The sequence below is a fragment of the Capricornis sumatraensis genome, chromosome 10, assembly GCF_032405125.1.
Source record: "Capricornis sumatraensis isolate serow.1 chromosome 10, serow.2, whole genome shotgun sequence".
Taxonomy (NCBI): domain Eukaryota; kingdom Metazoa; phylum Chordata; class Mammalia; order Artiodactyla; family Bovidae; genus Capricornis; species Capricornis sumatraensis.
In genome coordinates this window covers 61,095,719-61,120,659 of record NC_091078.1, presented here as the reverse complement: position 1 = coordinate 61,120,659, position 24,941 = coordinate 61,095,719, and the positions used below count along the sequence as shown (strand labels likewise).

Genomic DNA, 24,941 nt, shown 5'->3' with positions numbered 1-24,941 from the left:
CTCATCCTCTGTCGTCCCCTTCTCTTCTTGCCCTCAATCTTTCCTAGCATCAAGGTCTTTTCCAGTGAATCGTCTCTTCACATCAGGTGGCCAGAGTATTGGAGCTTCAGCCTTAGCATCAGTCCTTCATCAGACACTTCATAAAACCACACAAAACACCCCCTAAAAATGTCCAGGAGGTATATAAAAGGAGTTCTAGAAAGGAAACAGAGAAAAAGGAGAGGAAGAAATGATCAAAAAAAATCTCAGGACTGGTGTATGCTTTTTCAGGTTGAATGGGCCCATGTAATGCCCAGACTGGCTGAAACTGGCGCATATGATTGGAACGTTTCAGAATCCTGGGGACAGGAAGACACTACAGACTTCCAAAAATAGAAAATAGGTCAGAAACACTGGAAGCTAGAAGGCAGTGAAGTAATATCTTCATTTCTGAAGGAAAATGGTTTCAGTCTAGAATTCTGAACTCACCCAGCTGCCAACAACATGTGAGGGTAGAGTAAAGATAAGATCTCTGGAAAGATAATGTTGTCAGACTCTTTCTCATGGCAGTGTATTGAGGGAAGACTTAATCAGTTAGCTTGGGGGATTGAATTATCAGTAAGTATATAATAAACTAAGCACATTATGAAACAAGATAGATACCAACTTTTGGGAAAATGGTAAATTGTAGGAAAGGAAAATCATAGCATGTTGTGAGGCTCAACTGTATGTAGTCGTAATAATGAAAGTACTGTTGACGGAATGAAAAGGATGATATAATGATATTGTGAGAATGGTGGGTAGAAATGAGGGAGGTGGGTTGGAAAGAGAGTTTAATCCTCATTTGCCAAAGTTAAAAAAGAATAGCTCTAAAAGCATGTTGTCTGGTGGCATGAAAACAAATCCTAAAGGAATCACATGAGCAAGTCATTGCTTCAGGTGTCAGGGGGTTGCGATGAGAGAGTGCTCTTTTTCAGAACAACATTCTGGCTAATGGTTCTCCATGAAGGTTATAGCAGTTTTTGTTCCCCTAGCCATGTCTGAGAGTACCCTCCCTACATGCTGGGTCATTTGGGTCTTTCAAGCAAGAGATGCCAAGTGGGATTTATTGCACAGGAGGTTTGTAGAGAGGATCATCTGTAGAAAGATAAAGTAGGAAGGAGCAGGCTTAGACAGTGATAGGCTTCTGACTTTGGTACGTGTCTGAAGCTTGTGAAAGGAGAGAGGGAAGGAAGGAGACTTGGATAGGAAAAGCCTCAGACTACAGCATGGTTCTGAGAACATATTAGCCAGGCTCAGCATTGCACAATGGCTTCATTCCACTGTCCCGTGGGGTTCAGCCCATGGCCTAGGTGTGGGGGTGCTGCAGCCAAAGGGGGACAGGCAGATGGTGTCAGTCAGCTCTGCTTCTCACAGCAGGTTCTTTGGAGGGGAGATCTGGGTGGGGTGGAGCCCTTTCGTGGCTAACACCCCCACCATCTATTTTTTCAATCTAACTTGATTTTTGTAGTGTGAGAATTGAAAAATTACATATTGGTGTTGTTTTGCATTTATCTTAATATGGATAATATTAAGGATTTTCTGTTTAAGAGCCATTTGTGTTTTCTTTAAATTGAACATATCTTTTATTTATTTTTTAATTAAAGCCTTTAACGCCTCTGTTGTAAAGTACCTAAATAATAATGCCATAGCAAGTTAACCTTACTGGATAAGTAAAATATAAATTCTGCTCATTATCCATCTGATTGGTATTTTTATAACTCCTGTCAACACTTCATAGAGGATAAATAGTAAAGATATAAACACACCTTAAAAAGTCTGATGTAGATAGAAATTAAAAATTAGGAAAAATTCCTTTTTCTACAGTCTTCTAAGTGAAATAATTATATATACATTATCAAATAACAATATCTACTTTAAACCTAATTGAATATATTAATATTTATGGGAATAATCATTGGAAAATTATTTCACTCTTTATTATTCAGTATTTAACATTCACACAATCTGCAGTCTTCTATAATTGTGTTACATTTGTTGCATTTTTATTGGGATATTTTATTTCAAACTAATTTTCTTAAGTTTTTGTATTTTTTATATTATATCCTTTTGCTTCATATTTTTACTTAGTGCAGTTTTATATTTAGAGCTAACAAATATTTGATTCTTGTCTAATATCTACTTCTAATTTGAGTAACTGACAGGCCACTTATTACATTTTCCAGTTTTGGCATTTATTTCAAAAAGCTATAAAGAACTACCTTCCCCAACTTACTTTTATTTGTTATTTATTTGGGAGATGGATTTAAATTGTTAATGTAATTTATTTGCCTTCTGCCAAACTAGAAACAGAATACTTATTTAAAAGGCTTTCATATTTGAAACTTTTATGTTTATCAGTTTCTGAGATTGTGCTCATCTTTTGTTTCCGAAGGTGCTCAGCTGTTGTTTAGACCGTTGTTAAATAAATATGAGAAAGAAACACTAGAAAATCAGAACTTATATCTTGTCGGTGCCTCCAAGATTCGACTGCTGCTGGGGGCAGAAGCAGTGGGAATGGTGAAAGAGTGCAGCGATAACACCATGAGAGCCTTCACGTATGGAACCCGACACAACTTCAAAGATTTTGATGGTAAGTTCCAAGATTGTTTCTATCAGAGTCAGTTTATCAAAATGAAGTCTTTGATGAATAGATCAGGGGTCAGCGAAGTTTTCCAGTAAAGGGCCTGATAGTAAATATTTTAGGCTGTGTGGACGCTATGATCTCTCAGAGTTATTCAGCACAACCTTTGTCAAGCAAAAGCAGCCTGCAGCCATAAGAAGCAAATGAATGAAGCTATGTACCAATAAAATTTTATTTATCAAACCATGTGGGATCAGGTTTGGGGTTGCAGATTTACTTGATAGCCTCTGAATAGATGATCATAAACTAAGATGACATATGTCACTTATTTATATAATTCTAAGTCTTAGAATGGTGGTGCTCATTAGATTGATATAAGTAAGAAGCACAGTAGTATTTCATATCCTGTAATCCCCTATCTTGCTTCTGTTCTGGCCTCAAAGGGGGTTTCAGAAGAGAGTGATTTCTGGAAAGAACTGTGAAATCCAGGATGGCTGTGAAAGCAGAGTGGGAGGTTGCTTTCAGAACCAAACTAGCTGGTCCTTCCAAGGCCTTTCAGAGTTAGAAGATACAATTGGACTTCTTCAGACTCAGTCACTCTGGATTTTTATATATTGGTAAATAAATGATTGAGGTGGAATTCACCACATTTGAGGGGATTCACCTGTCAAAAGATGACACTATTTTCTTATCAGACTTTCTTCTCCTTCTTTTATGTGAGGGATGTTGGATTCCACAAGGAAATCGGCCTGGGCTTGAGAGTTTTGAAGAGTATTTGCCTTGTAGGCAAACTTCAGATCCATTCCTAATTAAAAATATTGTTAAAGAATATATTACTTTCTGTTCCTTTCAGTTAAATGAGGGCAAGCAAGTTGTTGCCCTGCATTTGGTTGTTTGAGCCATATGATCATCAGCGTAATGATTGAAGAACTGTATTATGTGAAGGCATTACAGAATATTTTTATTCTTATATCCTTTTCTATGTAATTTTTATTACTTGGATTACTCTTTATGGTAATTACTTATTGTCTATACCATTATTTCATAATCCCAGGTTATTTGAATATTTTAGATTTTGTTTTGGCTAATACTGAGAAAATAACTGTGAGTTTTTGTTTTGTTTTAGATGATAATGATGATTTTCTCAGCATGGCAGAACGTCAATTCATTATCAAACATGAACTTGAAAATCTTCGAGCCAGAGATGAAAAAATGATCCCTGGTTATCCCCAGGCAAAATTGTACCCAGGAAAATCATTATGTAAGTTATTGTATCAACTAATTTCACGAATATACATTCTGATGCAATTATATTTTGCTTAGTATATGTAAATAACAAATTATAATGACTTTTTCCACCCTTACTGAAAAACTTACACAACTTTACAATAGTTTATTTTTTCACCATTATATATTTTGCCTTTAGACCTTCATGATATTGTAGCTTTAGATCAACTTATTTATTCTTTATGGTTCTCAACTTCTTCTTTATCAAGGTTCACAGCATTCAGTAAGCTTAAAATTCAGTGTGAATGCATTTGCATATTACTCAGTTAAAATTAGCCAAGTTTACCGTATGCCCAGACATTATAGTGTAATGAAAATCTGTGGAGGAATAAAAACTAGACACATGGTCTTCTCCTGGAGCCTTCCTCCCATCTCCTCTCATCTCACTGGGTATGAACAGATACAAACATAGAAAGGCTTAAGAAGAGTCGCAGTGGGACATCATACCTGAATGCAAATTAGCAGTTTGTAACTTTCTGATTTTGTATAATTCCGTTTGAATGAAAATATCAGTTTGTAGACTGAAAGTATTTATGACATGTAATTCCAAATTTTCCCTAAACCCAGATAATAGCAAGGCCCAGAGCATTTTTGCTGCCTAAGAAATTCTTTAAACATATTGGTTTTTGTGTCCCCAGTCTCATTTCCTTGTAATAATCAGTGTCATCCAGGAGGACAGGTGCCCAAGTCAGTCCATATTCAGACTTTCTCACTTGTCACCAAATAGTTTGTTTAAACCAAGATTCAATCATAGATCACTCGTTTTTTTTGTTGTTGTTATTATATCTCTTAAGTTTCTCTCTTTTTTCTTTAATGTGCTGAAGTACATATAACATAAAATTTACCATTTCCAAAACTTTTAAATGTACGGTTCATTGGTATTAAATACATTCATAATGTTTTACAGCCATCAACACCATCCATCTCCATAGTTCTTTCCGTCTTGTGAAACTGACACTCTGTATCCATTAAATAATCACTCTCCCACCTTGTCTTGGTCTAAGACCTGGCAACCGCCATTTTACTTTTGTCTTGACCATTTTGACTGTTCTATGTATCTCAAATAAGTGAAATCACACAGTGTTTCTCTTTTTGTGACTGGCATATTTCACTTGGTGTAATGTCCTCCAGGTTTATCTTTGTTGTAGCAGGTGTCAGAATTCCCTTCTGTTTAAGACTGACTACACAATGTTCCATTGTGGAGAAGGCAATGGCACCCCACTCCAGTACTCTTGCCTAGAAAATCCCATGGACGGAGGAGCCTGGTAGGCTGCGGTCCATGGGGTGGCTAAGAGTCGGACACAACTGAGCGACTTCACTTTCACTTTTCACTTTCATGCATTGGAGAAGGAAATGGCAACCCACTCCAGTGTTCTTGCCTGGAGAATCCCAAGGATGGCAGAGACTGGTGGGCTGCCGTCTCTGGGGTTGCACAGGGTCGGACACGACTGAAGCGACTTAGCAGCAGCAGCAGCAGTGTTCCATTGTATGTGTGTACCGCATATTGTTTATTCACTCCTTCATCAGTGACTGCTTGGGTTGCCTCCACTTTTTGGTTATTGTGCGTAATGATGTAATGACCATGGGTATACACATATTTCTTTGAGATCCTGCTTTCAGTTCTTTTTGGTGTATAACAAGAAATGACTTCCTGGATCATATGGTAATTCTGTTTTTAACTTTTTCGGAGTAGTTGCATCCTGTTTTCCACAGGGACTGTACCATTTCAGATTCCCGCCAACAGTGTACAGCATTGCAGTTTCTCCACTTCCTTGCCCACAGTTGCCCAATGTTCTGATATTTTGATAGTAGCCATCCTAACAGGTATGAGGTGCTATCTCATTGTAGTTTTTGACTTGCACTTAACCTAGTGACTGTTGAGGAGAAGGCAATGGCACCCCACTCCAGTACTCTTACCTGGAAGATCCCATGGATGGAGAAGCCTGGAAGGCTGCAGTCCATGGGGTCGCTGAGGGTCGGACATGACTGAGTGACTTCAATTTTACTTTTCACTTTCACTTTTCACTTTCATGCATTGGAGAAGGAAATGGCAGCCACTCCAGTGTTATTGCCTGGAGAATCCCAGGGATGGGGGAGCCTGGTGGACTGCCGTCTGTGGGGTCGCACAGAGTTGGACATGACTGAAATGACTTAGCAGTGACTGTTGATACTGAGTATATGTCTTCTTTGGAAAAATGTCTATGTATGTCCTTTGCCTATTTTTGAATCAAGTTTTTGTTGTGATTGTTGAGTTTTAGGCATTCTCTATGTATTCTGGATATTAATCCCTTATGAGATATATGATATGCAAATGTTTTTCCCCTGATGTTTTCTCCCATTCTGTGGACTGCCAATTTTGACTTTGGTGATACTGTCTTTTGATACACAAAATTTTAACATTTTCCTGTACCTTTGGTTCATATCTAAGAAATTATTGCCAAAGACACCATCCTGAAGCTTATTCTCTGTGTTTTATGTTAGGAACTTTATAGTTTTGGATTTTATGTTTAGGTTTTTAATCCATTTTGAGTTAATTTTTGTGTATGGTGTTAAGCAACTTCATTCTTTTGCATGTGGATATCCAGTTTTCCTAGCATCCACCTGTCAAAAACTGTTCTTCACTCATTGAGTCCCCCTGGTACTCTTGTAAAAATCATTTGACCACATATGTGAGGGTTCATTTCTGAGCTCTCTATTCTGTTCCTTTGGCCTGTATAGTCTGTCTGTATGCTAGTATGACACTGTTTTGATTATTATGGCTTTGTGGTAAGTTTTGAAATCAGGAAGTTTTGTTTTTCTTCTTTAAAGTTGTTCTGGCTGTTTGAGTTTCCATGAAACTGGATATGTGTTTTAGGATGGGTGTTTCTAATTTTGCAGAAGACATCATTGGGATTTTGGTAGGAATTGCATTGAATCTGTAGATTACTTTGGATAGTATTGACATTTTCACAAGATAAACTCCTATGGGATGTAGGATATGTCTCTATATATGTTTTAATTTCCTTTAGCATTGTTTTATAGCTTTTATTTGTATAATCTTTCATCTCCTTGTGTGTCATGTGTCAGTAGCTCAGTCATGTCTGACTCTTTGTGACGCCACGGACTTAGCCTTCCAGGCTCCTCCATCCATGGGATTCTCCAGGCGAGAATACTGGAGTGGGCTGCCATTCCCTTCTTCAGGGAATCTTCCTCACCCAGGGATTCCACCTGAGTCTCCCACACTGGAGACAGATTTTTTACCATCTGAGCCACCAGGGAAGCCCATCACCTTCTTAGTTAATTCCTAAGTATTTTATTCTTCATGATGTTATTGAAAATAGAATTGTTTTCATAATTATCTTTTCAGATAGTTCATTGTTAGTGTATAGAGATGAAACTGATTTTTAGGTGCTGACTTTGTGTCCTGCTACTTTACTGACTTCATTTATTGGCTTTGATAGTATTTTTGTGGAAATTTTAGGGTTTTCTACATATAAGATGATATCATCTGTGAACAGAGACAGTTTTACTTCTAACTTTTCAGTGTTTATGTCTTTTATTTCTTTTACTTGCCTATTTGCTCAGGCTAAAACTTCCAATAGCATTTGAATAAAAGTGATGAAAGTGGTCATCTTTGTCTTATTTCTGATTTTAGAGGAAAGCTTTCATTCTTTCACCATTCAGCATGATGTGAGTTGTTTTTTTTTTTCTCTCCCCTTCATTCTGTTAATGTGATGTATTACATAGGTTGATTTTAGTATATTGAACTATCCTTGAATTCTCAGAATAAATCCCACTTGTCATGGTATATAATCCTTTTAACATGTTGCCGAATTGACTTTGCTAGTATTTTGCTGAGGATTTTTGCATTATTATTTATAAGGGATATTGGTCTATAGTTTTCTCTTCTTGTAGTGCTTTTGTCTGACTTTGTGTCAGGGTAATTCTGGCCTCATAGAGTGAGTTAGTAGTGTTCCTTCCTCTTAAATTTTTGAGGAAAATTGGAGAAGGATTGGTATTAGTTTTCCTTTAAATAGTGGTGAAATTCACTAGTAAAGGTATCAAGTTCTGGTTTTTTCTTTGTCATGAGATTTTTTAGTTGCTGCTTTATAATTATAAATCTGTTCACATTTTCTCTTCCTTCTTGATTTAGTTTTGCTATGTATTGTGTTTGTAGGAATTTGTCCATTTCATCTAGGCTAGCCAGTTTGTTGGTGTACAAGTATTCATAGTATACTCTTACAATCTTTCTGATTTCTTTAGAATCAATAGTAACATACCCATTTTCATCTCTGATTTTAGTAGTTTTATGTTATCTGTTTTTCTCAGTTCATCTAGCTGAATATTTGTCAGTTTTGTTGATCTTTTCAGAGAACCAACTTTTGGTTTTTGTAATTTTCTCTGTTATCTTTCTATCCTGTTTATCTCTGCTCCAATCTTTTTTATTTTCTTCCTTCTGCTAGTTTTGGGTTTAAATTGCTCTTCTTCTGATTCCTTAATAGTAAAATTAGGTTGTCATTTGAGATCTTTCTTGTTTTTAAATATAAGCATTTATTGCTATTAACTGCCCCGTTAGACTTGCTTTCTCTATGTCCCATATGTTTTGGTATATTGTGTTTGGTTTTCATTCATTTCTAGGTATTTGCTAATTTCCTCTGTAGTTTCTTCCTTGACCCACTGGCTGTTTCAGAATGTGATGTTTACTTTACACACATTTGTGAATTCCTCAGTTTTCCTTCTGTTATTGATTTCCAACTTTATCCCACCGTGGTCAGAGGATACTTTTTATAATCCATATCTTTTTAAATCTGTTGAGGCCTAACATATGGTCTGTCTTGGAAAATGTCCCATGTGCGCTCGGGAACCAAGAGTGTGTTCACTCTCTGCTGCCTGGCTTCCCTGTAAACTGCGTTATGTACTTTCCTATGTCTCTGAGTTAGTGATGTGGCATAGATGCTTTTGCTTGCCCTCCTTGTGGACCTGTATGACTTTTGGGAAGTGTCTAGAAACTTGAATGTAGATGCTTATCATTCCTCTTTGTCTGCATTTCCAGTTATCTGTGTATGTCTTGATATTAATTATCTTGTAGCAGTATTTTGTTGGACATATCGTCTTTGCTGTGCAGATTAAAGATTACCATGATTTCAAAAACATTTTCTTCAGTTACCTTTGAAGAGTTATTTGGTTTTATTTTCTGTTCTTGTCTTTAAGAATGGCATTTGTGTATGTGTGTGTGTGTGTGTATATGTATGTAATGTATATACTTATATATATATGTGTTATATATTCTTGAAATATTTTGAAGTTTTTATGTAATTTTTTAGGCATGTCCACCATTTTCCAGCTTTGTTCTTTGAATCTTTACTTTTTCAGTAGCTTTTACTGTGACTTTCTTTGTATCTGTAATAGTTTTATTTTTCTGATATTTTGCTTTTCCAGGCTCCCACCTTCAGCTCTCATAGGTTTTTCTTGATTTTAATTTCAGAGGGGTGGCTTGCTTTAATTTCATGAACTCCTTGAAGAATTCCATAATTTTTCTTTGCTCTACGCTGTAACTTTTTTGCTGTGTTTCTTCTCTGCATTTAAAAAAAATGACTTTCCTCTTTTCTCTTATAGTATTCTTGCATAGTTTGATGTCAGTTTCTTTGTGGCATTTGCTTATTTTTTTAATGAACCCCTATTTTTTCCAGACCAGCTGTTCTGGGAAGGAAGTGTGTATATTGGAAAGAGGGGATGTTGGGGGGCCTCCAGTCAGGAACGGTGGTGGTCAGGAACTGGGATTCTGCCTGACAGTGTGTTCTCCTTGGGTCATCGTAGAGCCTCTGTGGAGCCCTTTTCTTTATTCCTTCATTTATTTGACTGTGTTGGGTCTTAATTGCCTCATGCAGGATGTTTCTGTTGCGGTGCTTGGCCTCAGTAGTTGTGGTGTATGGGTTTAGCTGCTCTGTGGCATGTGGGGTGTTCGTTCCCGGACCAGGGATGGAACCCTCATCCCCTGCCTTAGAAGGTGGACTCTTAACCACTGGACCACCAGGGAGGGTTAAATCCCCGGAGCCCTGTTCTTAAGAGGAGTGTTGCTGGGTTTGACCTTTCCGTCTATCTTTGGCCAACCAAGACCACAGCTGCTGTGCTGCCTATGTCCATCCCTCCGTGCCAGTAGGCAGCGCTTTTCCCAAGATGGCAGACGTGCCCTTTCCCTCCTCCAGCCTTGTATCTCTGGTCTGGCTGTGGTCCCAGGCAGGGAGCACCCCCTTAGCCTGCATTCTGGGTATGGGGACAATAGTTTCTCACCCCTCAGTGTGCAGGAGAACCCTGCCCCCTGCCACCACTTGTCACCAGGAGGGCCACATTCTGTTACTGGTTATACGTGTGTCTTGGTCATCAGCGGCCATCTGGGGGCATCCCTCTTCTATTTGTCTCTGTGAGCTGAGATCTCAGACTCTCTGACTGCCTTTGCCTGTTGATTCCTAGTAATTAACAGTCTTGCAGGTAACCTAGCGAAAACTTTTCTTTTTAAAGAGGCGTTGAGAGAATGGAGACTTTCTTATATATTAACTTTATCCTAAGGGCTATTATTTAGTTTAGGTAAAGCTCTGTCTCAAAATGTCTATCAGATGATTGCCATGTTTTGATGGATGGAGTGTGGCAATCTCTTGTGAAGTTTTTAAATATTGTTATTCTTTTTTAGGATAATAACTACCTCTGAATATCTTATGTATGCTGTTGCTGCTGCTAAGTCGCTTCAGTTGTGTCCGACTCTGTGCGACCCCATAGAGCCCACCAGGCTCCCCCATCCCTGGGATTCTCTAGGCAAGAATACTGGAGTGGGTTGCCATTTCCTTCTCCAATGTGTGAAAGTGAAGTCGCTTAGTCGTGTCCGACTCTTAGCGTATACAGATGGATAAATTAGAGTGGTCAGATATATTCTGCTTCTAAAATTATTGCCTTATGAGAATAATAGAGAGAATGTCAAGTAAATATGCTGTAGCAGGCATGCATATAAGACAAACCGTTGATGTGTGTGTTTGTGTGTATTGCTGGGTATCGTACCATATATCTGTGTATCTATATCTGTATGTCTCTACACACACTGTGTTTTGCCACATACATATTTGCAGTTATTATGTTAAGCAGGGATGAAAGCAATACCGGAATATAAAAATGCATTTTGAAAACACAGGTATTCCTGAGAAGCAGTTTGTTCCTCTTTAAGACAGGAGGGGTCTGTTCACATCTGAGCGCTAGATGCAGGCAGGGCCTGGTACGGGGGCCAGTGGCAGGGGCGGCAGGGGCCCTGTGTTCCCCGTGCAGCCTCCTCTCCCTGTGGGTACTGGGTGCTCATCACCCCTCTGCTGGATTGCAGGCAGCGTCACCTGTTCCTCCCTGTCACAAAGAAACACTGTAAGGAATTGTGAGAGGGACTTCTGTGTTTACTTTTATGTCACATTAACTGAAGGCTGTGTTGGTATTGTCATTGCGTTATTTTATTTAGAGAGTCCTAGTATAAGCCAAGTTACAGTCTCCCTTAAATTAGATTATGGTTAGTGTGACTCATTCTTAAACGTCTGTAATAGGTAATAGTCCTAGTGCTTGACAGTGGATCATTCAGCATTCTTAAAGGAATCTTGGTTTAAATTGTTCCTTTCTTTATTTTTAAATATTTATTTTTGTTTGTTTGGCTGGACCGGGTCTTGATTTCGGCACATGGGATCTTAGTTGCAGCATGTGGGATCTAGTTGCCCGACCAGAGAGAGACCAGGGATTGAACCTGGGCCCCCTACATTGGGAACACAGAGAGTCAGCCCCTGGACCTCCCGGGAAGTCCTAAACTGTTCCTTTCTTTAAATAGGCACAGACAGCATTATATTTTCCTTTGACGGTAAGGCTCATGTTAATTACATTTTTAGCTGACAAGAGAAAAGTCCAAGGACTGACTGAAGGAAAAAACCAAAACAAAACACCTCCTCTATTTTTAGAAGCTGAAACCAGAACCATGCTTTTGGCACTGGTGGTGAAGAGAAGCCCAGTACTTTAGGACTTGAAGCTTTATAGTCTCTCTGAGTCCCTTAGTTTGCAACCCTATTTTTAGAGGTTTACAAGTGGCTTTTTATGCAGGCCTTGAATGTCTTCTATAGCAGAATGGAACAATTCCTTTAAAAAGAGCTTAGAAATAGTAAAATAGTAATTTAGATGCCATAAGTCAGTTCAAAGTTAAACTTGATGTAGTAGTTGAAAAGGATAGTGATAGAACAATAAGATACAGCTGTGCCTCCCTCAGTAAGAGCTAAGAATGAGAACTGATGTGGGTGATTGACTTTCACTCCTGTTAGCTGAAGAAAACAATTCACTGAAACACTTTAGAATAAAAATGTTTTAAAAATGGGTTTGACAGCACCAGAGCTGATATAACTTAAACCATATGCTTTTTTGCTCTAGTTGTTAATATTTTGGGTATATACCTTTTTTAGTCATAGAGAACGAGGCTTTTTATCACATCCCTAGCTTTTCAAGACTTTTCCCCTCTGTATAACTTACGCATGAGATGTAAGGAGAATCAGCTATTAAGAATCCTTTTTGTTTTTGAGATCTGTACTTTTTCTTATATCTTCAAAATCAGTTTTATCTTTCCTAACTTGATAACAAAGGCCTACGTTCACCAGCAGCAAGTATCAAAATCAGAAAAACTCTTCCTGCTTCCAGCAGTCCTTTGACCAGTATGATTTTAATACTTCTACACGTACCTGAGACAAACAAATTTAACCAAAGACAGTATCCTTCGTGGTCATCTTGATAATTTTTCCTATTGTTAGTATCAAATATCTCCTCTTTATCATCCTTTTTCCCCCCTCATTTCTAAGAAGTTAGGTTTTCTTTAAAATTACACTGAAGGGTTTGTAATAGGACCTCTGTCCTGAGATGCCATCTCTCTGTCACACATAGTATATCTACATGGAGAACTTATATCGTGTTTCTCTTCCATGCTGCAGATCCTTACTTGCTGTCCTCCTTGAGGGGCCTGCTGCCTGATATGCTCATCACTTGTCTGTGGGAACAAGTTAGATTGGAGAGAAAGAAGGCAGCCCTCAGTAGAGATGAGCTGATAAACCTTAAAGTACTCGGAGCTTATCCACGGATGCAAACAGCAGGCTTTTCTTGCTTGATGAGTTCCATTTTATAAGCGGCTGTAGTCTTTAGGAAGAGACTGCTGGGAACTCGTGTGAAAAGTACCCCATGTGCCCAGATAGGGCATAAGGCAGTGCATCTGAGTTCTCCGTGAACAGAACACGTTTCCTCAGAAAGACCCGAAGACCCGCCCACCCAGAATCACTCTAAATAATTATGGGTGAAAGATTACCCCGTGTTCATTTATTATCACTGGGGGACATTGTCTTCGGTTAAATGTGTTTGTCTTTCTGTAACTGACCTGGGTTTTTGGCCTCTTTATTCAACAGAATTGATAAGAGGCCAGGTGAAATTCATGCAGGGCTTTACCGGGACTCATGCTGCAGCACATGGGAAAGCAGTAACCCATACCCTTGCTCGCTCCTGGGGGTGCAGGGCAGGGGACGGGGTCAGGTATGAGGGTGGGCGAGGATTGGTGGGTCAGGATGGAGGGCGGCGTTACCTGCTCTCTCCACCCACTCAGTGGTGCTGTGTGCAGGGATCATGGCAGTACCCTGCTTCTGCTCTCAGCGCCTCAGAAGTAGCAGTTGTTTGTGGCCTTTTTCAATCTCACTGTTCATAATTTGCTCCAACTGCACCTGGCCTGTGTAAGGTACGTTTTAGTCCCTTATATTCTGTTGCTGCAAGAGACTTTTGTCCAGGTGCAAACACTTCTGTGAAGGGTCCCAGGTCCCAGCCTGTCTCATCGCCTAGATATGTGCACAAGTGTTAGGATCATACCAAATGATTGCTGAAAGCAGGAAGTCTTTTTTTTTTTTTTTTGGTATTTGCTGGCTGTGAATGTAAGCCTTTGTTAGCAGATTAGAAAAGAGAAAAATGGTTTTGAAAATACCCCATATCAGTGAGCATGAATTGAACATCTTATTTTCACTGTAGTGGGAAGACAGATGAGTAAAATTTTTCTAGAGGCTGTTTTGTAATATGTATCTAAGTTTAATACACATATGTTCTGCTCTTGGACCTAGCACTTCTAAGTATATATAACAAGGAAATCATAGGCACGTGGGATAAGTTATATCTACAAGAATTTTAACATTATTTCTAATAGCCAAAAAAAGAAATAAATATTTTTCAATAGAGGGTTAGTTCAATTATTGCATTTCATGGAAGGGAAGCTTATGACACTATGTAAAAGGATATTCATGTTCTGTTTACATTGGCATTGAGAAACATTCATCATTTACTACCACTCCATGAGATTACAGAATGATATGTAGCGAATGGTTCCTTTTGTATCTAAAATAAATATTTATGGGTGTTTATTTTGAAGTCAGCTTATATACTTAATTGCTATTTACAGTGGTTATTTTTTTTGTGGAAGGGAGAGAATAATCAGGGCCTCTCTAGTTCTAATCTGTGCATTTCTGTAAGATTGAAAATTTTACATCAACTTGTATTGCTTTCATAGTCAAAGAAAATAGTAAAGATGTTGACATCCTGAAGAACTGAAGAATATCCCTTGGGAGCAGGCAGGACAGGACTGGTCTTTATGTAGCCCTTTTCTCTTCCTGGAGAGTCTGAGTAGCCTTTGATGAAAGTATGTCATGAGAAATCTCAAACCCATCTCATACTTTCCTTCCACAGTGAGGAGGCTGCTCACGTCTGGCATTGTGGTTCAGGTATTCCCGCTGCATGACAACGAGGCCCTGAAGAAGCTTGAGGACACCTGGTATACTCGATTTACCTTGAAGTTTCAGCCCATAGGTACGTGTCAGTGCCAGCTGTCTTAGAGGAGGACACAGCAGTGGTGATGTCCTTCTTGGGTGCATATTTAATTCTCTGATAGGCAGGATTTACCAGCTGTGTGGGGGCAAAAAAAAAAAAAATGGTGAGGAGGATAAGGTGGGTTGCATGATCTATTTATTTTATTCTTAATATCATTTTAGATGAAGTGAATTACAGGCTTTTATTAAATGTCACCGGTGACACAGACAATCCAGAGTGGCCATCCTGAGTGTGTGTCTGATTTGTTGTAGAACATAGTTTGTAAGAATCCACTTTGACCATGAATATTTCGTATTTGAAAATTGCTGTTTCTTTAGAGCTAATTATTTGGAGTAGGCCAAGCTCTGCTCATTCTTAGCAGCAGACTAGCAGGCCTAGGCATCTTTTGAGATAATTCATAAGGATCTTGGTGTGCATTACTGGATCTGTCCATTTTCTCCGAAGACACTTAGAATAACCATTAATTTATTCAGTGGATGTTGAACATTATTCTGTGTAAACTTATGTCAATATGGATGTTCAAGTTTTTTGGTTTAGTGATTTTTTTAAGCATAAAGATTATATTTAAGCTGATAGTTTTCACCATAAGTATTACTGTCAGTTTTTCTTTAATGAACATTACCTTTTTGACTTTGTTTAAAGGAATTCCTCTAAAATTTTCTTTAAGTTTCCATTTCTGAAAATGGTCATTATAATATTGTCATAATGAGCAAAAAATCATTTTAGGGTCCAATTTTGAAATTGCATTTTGAATTTTTACTTGAATTCTTTGAAAAGAAAAATGTTGATAGTTCTAGGTGATGTAAAAATCATTTGTTTCACTTATATGACATTATTTCACTTTGTTTAGCCTTTAGGTGGCTGTAAATTTAAATATTACTTCTAGATCTTGAAAGTGACAGTCTCCAGTAGCTATATCTTAGAAAGCGAGTGGGGAAAAGCGAGTTGATGGTGAAGGCTGAGCACGGGTGTAGTAGTGGTCTTCAGGCCTCTGGGAGAGCTGGGGCTCAGGACGATCTTGAACTTGCCCTGAGATCAAAAGAGAGGTGGTTTGATTTGGAGCCAAGGCCCATGAGTGTCTTTTTCTTTTTTTTTAAATTGCTTGTAATTCTCATTTGAGGTTAGTTTGTCATACCCTCTGGTTTTTTTTTGTTTTTTTAATTTTAGCATGCTCCTGAGTTAATAGAGGAATTAAAGATAGAGGAAAATAGTATCTGTTTAATCTGAACCATCCCTATAGACTGATCTGATGCATTATCTTAAAACACTGTGTTTTTCTTTTTTTAAAACTGCATGTAATTAATCAAGAAGTACTAATTCTGACTATTACACCTCCCTTACCGCCTGCATCCCACCCTCGTCCCAAGGCAGGCTGCTTTTGCAGTCTAAGAACTGGCCCATGTAGATGTGGCTGACAAAGGACACAGTGTTTATGACCTCTTTTGCATTAGTTAGCTGGTATCAAGTTCACAGACAATTAACAGTGATGTTGGTTGGCCCTTCTTCTGCCCAGTGGGTGTATGAAAGTTTAGATAAATGTGTTCCATGGCTGTTCTAGAAGTTAACATGTAGAATATTGTTTGTGCTTTTGAATAATTTTTCTTTAGGGTATTGAAAAGTTTGCCATGACACATTGGTGAAAATATATAGCTTTGGGTAGTGGGGGAGCAGGATGCTATGGATGGGGAGTCTTTGAAAATAACCCCTATTACTCTAAAGTATTAAAGTGAGATAAAAATGGGGACCATAAAGTAAACCCCCAAATTAAGATGGTTCATTGGCTGTGAGACGTCCTGGTGGTCTAGTGGTTAAGACTCCATGCATCCACTGCAGGGGCCATGGGTTCCATCCCTGGTTGGGGAAGTTCTGCATTCTGAGAGGTATGGCCAGTAAAAAAAATAAAAAGATGGTTCATTGGCCATGGCTGAATTTAAACTAGGAACCTTGGAGATTTGGGATGAGCCCAAGGTGAGTTTTCCCTTGTGGAGAGGGCATCCATCAGTGAGGAGGTAAAGAGAAGCAGCCCCAGGATGCCTTGCAGAGCAGCCCCGGGAGCTGTGGCCTGAGCCCGAAGCCCAGGGAGGTGTCCCGCTTGCTCTGCACACAAGCAGGACTTTTGTACTTGATGGAGGATGAATTTACTATTATACACTGATTGGGAAATAGGTTGTTAAATGATACCCAGTTAAGTAAAGTGAGTAAGCTTACTTGAAATGATTAAAAAAAAAGTCTTCGGCAGCCTGTGCTAAAGGTCTCTTTTTCCCCCTTTGATTGTAGATAGAATTCGTGGCTACTTTGGAGAAACCATCGCTCTTTACTTTGGATTTCTGGAGTATTTCACGTTTGCCTTAATCCCCATGGCCATCATTGGGTTACCTTACTACTTGTTTGCATGGGAGGACTATGACAAGTACGTGATCTTCGCCTCGTTCAACCTGATCTGGTCCACGGTGATCTTGGAAGTGTGGAAGCGAGGCTGTGCCAGCATGACCTACCGGTGGGGTACCCTGGTCATGAAGAGGAAGTTCGAGGAGCCCCGGCCAGGGTATCATGGAGTCCTGGGTATCAACCCAGTCACTGGCCGGGAGGAGCCACTCTACCCCAGCTACAAGAGACAGCTGCGCATTTACCTGGTCTCCCTGCCCTTCGTGTGCCTCTGTCTCTATTTCTCTCTGTTTGTCATGATGATTTACTTCGACATGGAGGCCTGGGCCTTGGGCCTGCACGAGGACAGTGGGTCCGAGTGGACCAGCATCTTGTTGTACGTGCCCAGCATAATCTACGCCATCGTGATAGAGATCATGAACCGCCTCTATCGATATGCCGCTGAATTTTTAACCTCATGGGGTAAGACTTGATGCTTTGTGTTTATGTCTGTATCTGCCTATAAGAAACATTGCTTCGATCATAGGATTCTTAGAACCGCTACCTGGCAAAGCAGATAGATGTTGCTCTGGGCTCGTTGTGGAGACATAAGGAGAAGTTCACGGGCTCTGGGAACTCCCATGATCTCCAGGTCACGATTCTCACAGCTCCGATGTATTTTTGTAGTTGCTATGTTCTAGGTGCCCTGCTGGAGAAGGCGATGGCACCCCACTCCAGTACTCTTGCCTGGAAAATTCCATGGATGGAGGAGCCTGGTACAGTCCATAGGGTCGCTAAGAGTCAGGCATGACTGAGCGACTTCACTTTCACTTTTCACTTCCATGCATTGGAGAAGGAAATGGCAACCCACTCCAGTGTTCTTGCCTGGAGAATCGCAGGGATGGGGGAGCCTGGTGGGCTGCCATCTATGGGGTCGCACAGAGTCGGACACGACTGAAGCGACTTAGCAGCAGCAGCAGCAGGTGCCCTGCTAAGCACTTTATCCATAGTTCCTCATTTTCCCCTCCTCAGGGCACCTTGAAATAGAAGTTATTTTACAATTTTTATGGAGAAAGATACTGAGCATTCTCAAGGTTCAGACAGCAAATGGCAGAGCCAGGCTTATCCATCCTGTGCTTCTCATACTATATTGTGTTTTATGCTAGGGATAAGATTGACTGAATCATCACCATACTCTGTGTCTAGGATCTGTAAACCACTTGTGTAATTGTGTGGGGCGGAGGCCTGCCATTGAACTCAGTGAAGGAGGGTGTTCTTGTCTGTCTCTGTGGTAAAAGATGAACTTGGTTATAGTTTAAAAAGGGTCTTGATAAGCAGTTTTCTTATTAATTAATTTATTCAGTCAGACAAATAAATATGCTATTAGTATATTAACCACTAGGAAGAAGTCTAGGCCTGAACTTCTGGACCATACAGATATTTAAAATTCTTTATATTAGTTATATAACAACAGATACCATTTATTTGGGACTTCGCTGGTGGCTCAGACGGTAAAGAATTTGCCTGCAAAGAATCTTCCTGCAATGTGGGAGACCTGGGTTTGATCCCTGGGTCAGGAAGATCCCCTGGAGAAGGAAACAGCAACCCACTCCAGTATTCTTGCCTGGGAAATCCCACGGACAGAGGAGCCTTGCAGGCTACAGTCCACGGGGTCACAAAGAGTTAGACATGACTAAGTGACTAACACATACCATTCATTTGTTTTTGGTCTCATAAGATTTTTTTTTAAATTTTTATTGGAGCATGGTTGCTAGCTACTATTTGCTGAGTGCTTTCCTTGAGCTGAGCTATGGTTTTTGTAGTATTTCTAATGCTGACAGTAACCCTGGGGGAAGGGTAGTGTCAGGCCTGTTGTGTAGGCAGGGAAGCTGAGTGTCAGGAGGTTAAGTAATTTGCCCAAGGTCACACAGTGACTGACTGACTGAGTTTAGGTTCAAATCCAGGTCAGCCTAACATTACCTCTCTGTGCAAGGTGATACTTCTGTTCAGGATCTGCCTTTTTTGTCCTTTTGCCCTGCTGTGGTGTCTCAGCAGTAAAGAATCCGCCTGCCAATGCTGGAGATGCAGGTTCGTGCCCTGGGTCTGGAAGATTTCCTGGAGAAGGAAGTGGCAACCCACTCTAGTATTCTTGCTTGGAGAATCCTGTGGACAGAGGAGCCTGGCAGGCTACAGTCCATGGGGTCGCAAAGAGTCGGACACGACTAAACAATAATATCAAGTTGGGACATACACAGTGTCTCCTTTGCTGAGTGAGGATGGAAACTTGAATTTCCTTTTAAATTAATCCTTGTAAATTTGATTTCTGGCCCTACTACTCTTCAGAGGTTGCTCTCAATTTTACTGTTACTGCTCACACAGTCTTTTTCTGGTGGCTGGCTGTGGAATCATTTCTTTGTTGCATTAATATTTTAAAAAATAATTTCAGATCACAGTGCTATTTCAGTACCTTGAAAAATGTGTCTTCAGTTTCTTTGCTGTTTGATGTTCTTGGTGGGAAGCGGTAGCCGTGATGCACTGTCTCGCATGGTTACTGACTGAGGCTCTGTGGCTGGACACGGCTGCCCTTAGCACAGGCTTCACCTCACCTCACGACAACTCCCATTCTGCTTTCTTATCTGAGACACCTTACTTCTCCCTTTTAATATTTTAGAGAATCACAGATTGGAATCTGCCTACCAGAATCACCTAATTCTGAAAGTGTTAGTGGTAAGTAGAACTTTTATATACAGACTCATTGTAATTATGAAACTAGTGTATACTGTGTAACATTTAGGACTATAAATATGAAGACTTGATTGTAATTTAAAATATCAGGTAATAGTAGTTAATATACTTTGTCCAAGAAGGCAAGGATTGATTAATAAATGTATTTACATACACACTCAGCAGTGTTATTACAAATGTGTCCATGATATAAGACTTTAAATATAAGAATTAGTATTATAGCCAATTTCCAGTTGTTTGAAGCACTGTAGACACGTTTCTGTTATTTTCCTTTTGGTGACTCAGGTTTGAATGTTTCATTATTCACCAATCCTTCCAGTTACTTACCTACTGTTTAGTAATGAAGTGTTAAATTATTTTTTAAAATTTTGTCTAAGGAATTTCCAAAGTTCAAGAGGTTTCTAGCATGTTTTGAGGGGCAGAAGGGAAGGGATGGAGGTAAGTACTGTGTAACCTGCTTGCTGCTTATGTAAAAGCTCAGAAGTATGCCTCGTCCCACCATTATTAGAAATAACAAAGAGGTGGCTTGAAAGCACCTTGTGTAAAAGGAGATTACCTCAGCCATCTGTAACACAGCTGAGAATCGAGAAAGGTGCATAAAGAGTCCTCTGAACTCTGCAGTTCTGCACTGGAATTGATTTAACACAGTCCATGTACTTTACTCCTGAGAGAGGAATCCAGGCCCTCGCTTAGAAAGAACCTTTGTTCCAGTTCCAGAAGTCATTCTGAGAAGCTTATTTATCTGGTTTTTCCATCCTTAAAGGATCAGAAACCATCATTAGGAAGGTGATTAGGTTTCTGCAGGTAGGTACATTTATAGAAGCAAGAGTAGGGAAGGAAATAGAAAACCTGTCATAAATAAGTAATGAGACTTCAACAGCTTTAGCAATTTGGACATTGGAAAAGGGGCAAGCAGCCATCTGTATCTAAAAAGGCTCTGAGGGCCTCATTCTAGCCCTGTAAAATAATTTATATTCAAAATGTTGGTGCTGAGTCAGCAAGGATGTTATGTTCTGTGTTGTCTGTGTGAGAAAGTGAGCAGGGGAATGTGTGATACATTAAAAGATTCTTTGAAAAAGATCACAAAATAGAGCTCTTGCCCTTAGAGGTAGAACACTCCATTTGTCTTAAAGAATTTAGCCATTTTTAAGACTGGATTATTCTCTGCTGGTGCCAGATACAGTGTCAAGTGACTGTCGTGTAAAAAGACTCATTGCTGAGAGTCTGCTCATCCTCTCCTGTGTGTGTTAGGTCTCTCCCTTCCTTTTTAATTAAAAAAAATTTTTTTTGGTTGGTCCATGCCACTTTACATGTGAAATCTTGGTTTCCTGTTTCCCGACCAAGGATCAAACTTAGGCCCCTTGCATTGGCAGCATGGAGTCTTAACCACTGGACCTTCAGAAAAGTCTCAACTCTCCCTTCTTTTTAGTCTTGTGGGGAGGGTGTTTCTCAGCCTTCTGAGCTTTTGCTCTTCTACTGTAACTTAACACCCCCATCCCTACCCCTGCCCCACATTATGTTACTGCTCACTCCCTCCAGCGACTCCCCCTTCCGTCACTGATGAAGTGCGCCCTTCCGTCACTGATGAAGTGCGCACACTGTGCACGCAGCAGTCTCCTGTCAGTGTTGAAAAGCCGGAAGTAGTTGAAAAGCCGGAAGTAGCTAGCGTGGGGCTGGGGGACAGGAAGGAATCTCCTGTGTCCCAGAGGTAGTTGCAGGTTCTTGAGCAGGTGAACTAAAGGAAGAAATGGCACGTGTTGGGGGACTTCCCTGGTGGTCCAATGGTTAAGACTCCACGCTTACAATGCAGGGGGCATGGGTTCCATCCCTGTTCAGGGAACCAAGATCCCACATGCCCGCATGGCGCCACCAAAAAAGAAAAGAAATGGCAGTTGTTATGGTGGGATCCCCACCCCCACGTCTACACCCCCAGCCCCTGAACCATGTGTCTGGGCAGGGCAATCAGGCCCATGGTGACTGTTATGCACCGAGCCCGTATCTCCGAACCGACCGAGAGAGCAAGTCCACCACAGTAACGCAAAGGCAAGAAGGGAGTTTATTTCTAGCGCGCTAGGGCCCAAGTCTCTTCCAGCACAGTGGAATCCGACAAGAGCCCCGAACAAAGGAGTATGGCGGCTTATATACAGGCAGTTCTTTGTCTCAGTTACAGGAGTAGCTGGCGTTACATGATTGGCCAGGCAGGATGAGCGCATGTCCTGTCTCTTTCTGGTAAACATGACTCAGGTCCTAGAGACCGTCGTTTGGTCCCTAACATTCCCCCCTGTCCTTAGATCATATAGAGGAATCTTCCTCTCGGTCCTGAGACACAGTTTGATATTGTTGTCGAAGCACAAACAGCTGTACTGTATTTATGCATTCTTTTATAAAGGCTACAAGTCTATTGATAATACATGGGCCAAAGGTAAGCATCAGTAGTATTAGCAGGGGTCCCAGCAAGGTGGAGATTAGGGTGGTCAACCAAGGGGATTGTTGAAACCAAGACTCAAACCATCCTTGTTGAGCCTCACGTTCTTGTTTACGTTGGGCTAGTCCCTCTCTTACTTTGGCCATAGATTTTCTAACTATTTCTGTGTGATCAGCAGAAAAACAACACTCTTTTTCTAGGGCAGCACAGAGTCCCCCCTGTTGCAGAAAGAGCAGATCTAATTTTCTTCTGTTTTGCAGAACTACTTCAGATAGGGAAGTTAAAGACGATTCTAAATGACTAATAGATTGCTCTATACGGGTGATGTCCTCATCTATGGCTGCTCTCAGGGAGTTAAATCTTTGGCTTTGCAGGGACAAAGCTGTTATTCCTGTTCCGGCCCCGGCTATTCCAAGACCGAACATAGTTGCTATGGTTATGGCAGTAAGAGGTTCCCTCTTGACTTTGTAAGTTTTTTTTTTGAGGATTTAGGGTCAACTTTTGGGCCCAGTAATCATTTATTGTTTTCTCTGGTCGGTACAGAATTTTTGGCACGACTGCTACCATAACACAGAATTTTTCTTTGGGATCAAAGATTGAGCTGTGTAAGCATGGAGTCAGCCCCGTGTGTAAACAGACCCCCCATCCTCCCATCCATGATATTAGCCACCTGGCTATGGGCAAGTCCGTAGGCTCAACGACATGCGCACACAGTGAAGACCTCTCTGATAATACCTTGCCCATATATAACCCTTTTTTCCATACCTCTCTCATTGTAAGGCCTACTTTCTGGTCTCCCCATTGACATTGAGGAGGATTGGTGCTGTTGGCCAGGTCATAAGAGGCGTTGAGGCCTACCCTACTGCCTCGTAATAAGGGGGAATTAAGTTGTAACATAACCAACAGGATTTAGTTGCCTCAGGATGGGTTTGATTTAAGGTAGCATAAGCTGCCTTTTCTAATTTCCATAGTGGATCTGTTTGTCCGAGTTTAGCAAGGGGGCCCGCCTCTGGGTCTTTTGTTGGCCCCTGGGATGTAGGTAGGGAGGTTGTCGGGTAGAGAGTTGCATGGACCTGTTCAACGGGGTTTGGACCGATACTATACATTTGTACCGGTTCTAAAACTTGACTCACAACAATGATCCCATTATAATATTCCCGGTATGGGAACCCGTCAGTTCTGGTCTGAAGCCCCCATGATATCCCGTTGACCCAGGCCTTTTCTTTTTTTGCTTTGTCAATGTTAAACCTTATTTTTACCTGGGCAAAGTTATGATCCTTTTCCCAATCGGAGTATGGAGGTACGGGTCCTACAAATGAGAAGTTAAGCAAGTCCCGATTTCCTACATCCCACCGTCTATACTCTGGAGTCTCCGACCCATCACTGGAAGTTACGCAGTCCCAAGATTTACAATAAGAGTCCTGTATCCCCCCACAGATCTTCCAGTTATGCCTGGGCCCACCTGGACATGCCCAGAATGCATGATTCCGGAGCTTGCCCCTCTTCCAGGGTACATTTACCACCGGCTTAAGGTCAAAGTATAAGTCTGGCCACCAAGTATTTGGTGGATGTATTGCGGTGGTGGAGTTAAGCATCTCACGTGTTAGTCCATTTTGCAGTTTCCAGGTGATTCTGACGGATTGGTGCGGGTTCACGCTGGCAGCTTCGGAGCAGAGTAACATGGTCATCTATAAGATGGTCCAGACGAGTTGTCTTGGTCCTGTTGACAACGCCGGAGCTTCAGCCTCAGGGGGTTGGAAGGGGGCAGAGACGCTTCGCATTCTTTTTTAGCGTCTTCTTGCTCTGCTGAAGTAGCTCGGCGTACGTGGTTGCAATGCACCCAAGGCCCGATACCGTCGACCTTTAGGGCAGTTGGGGTGGTGAGAAGAACAACATAAGGACCCTTCCATTTGGGTTCTAGTGCCTTGGTTTGGTGCCTTTTGACCCATACCCAATCTCCTGGGCCAATGTCATGTGAGGGAATAGTTCCCTTATTTTGACCCACATGTATTTCCCGGAGCAGTTTCCAGACACAAGAGTGCACCTTGCTTAAGGCCATCAAGGCCTCTTGGAATTGTCCCAACGTGGGAGGCGGTAGTTTTTTCCCTTCAAATATTGGACATACAGGGGGAGGTCTCCCATACAGAATTTTAAATGGGGTCAGATTAAGTTGATAAGGAGTATTACGCGCACAGAAGAGGGCGAAGGGAAGGAGGGTCACCCAGTCCCCGGGCGAAGGGAAGGAGGGTCACCCAGTCCCCGCCAGTCTCTATAGCCAATTTAGTTAAAGTTTCTTTTAGGGTCTGATTCATTCTTTCTACTTGCCCTGAGCTCTGTGGACTGTATTCACAATGTAACTTCCATTTAGTCCCCAGGGATAGGGCAAGGCTCTGAACTATTTGACTCACAAAAGCAGGTCCATTATCAGAGCCGATGGTCACTGGCAGGCCAAACCTGGGAACTATATCTTCTAAAATCTTTTTCGCCACTATCATCGGGGTTTTTCCCTTTGTAGGAAAAGCCTCCACCCACCCTGAGAAGGTATTCACCAACAGTAACAAGTACCGGTAACCATACTTGCCTGGCCTTACCTCGGTGAAATCTATTTCCCAGTGTTGCCCTGGTCCTTCT

The 24,941-nt window shown here is 40.9% G+C and overlaps 1 protein-coding gene across 1 annotated transcript in view; it reads left to right on the top strand.

The window, feature by feature from the left end:
* ANO10 (anoctamin 10) overlaps positions 1-24,941 on the top strand; it is a 219,882-nt gene that overhangs the window by 12,387 nt on the left and 182,554 nt on the right. The window contains exons 3-7 of the mRNA XM_068982198.1: positions 2,414-2,611; positions 3,729-3,863; positions 14,636-14,755; positions 17,054-17,623; positions 19,812-19,867. Coding sequence (XP_068838299.1) covers positions 2,414-2,611; positions 3,729-3,863; positions 14,636-14,755; positions 17,054-17,623; positions 19,812-19,867 — 1,079 coding nt within the window. The remainder of the gene's footprint in view (positions 1-2,413; positions 2,612-3,728; positions 3,864-14,635; positions 14,756-17,053; positions 17,624-19,811; positions 19,868-24,941) is intronic.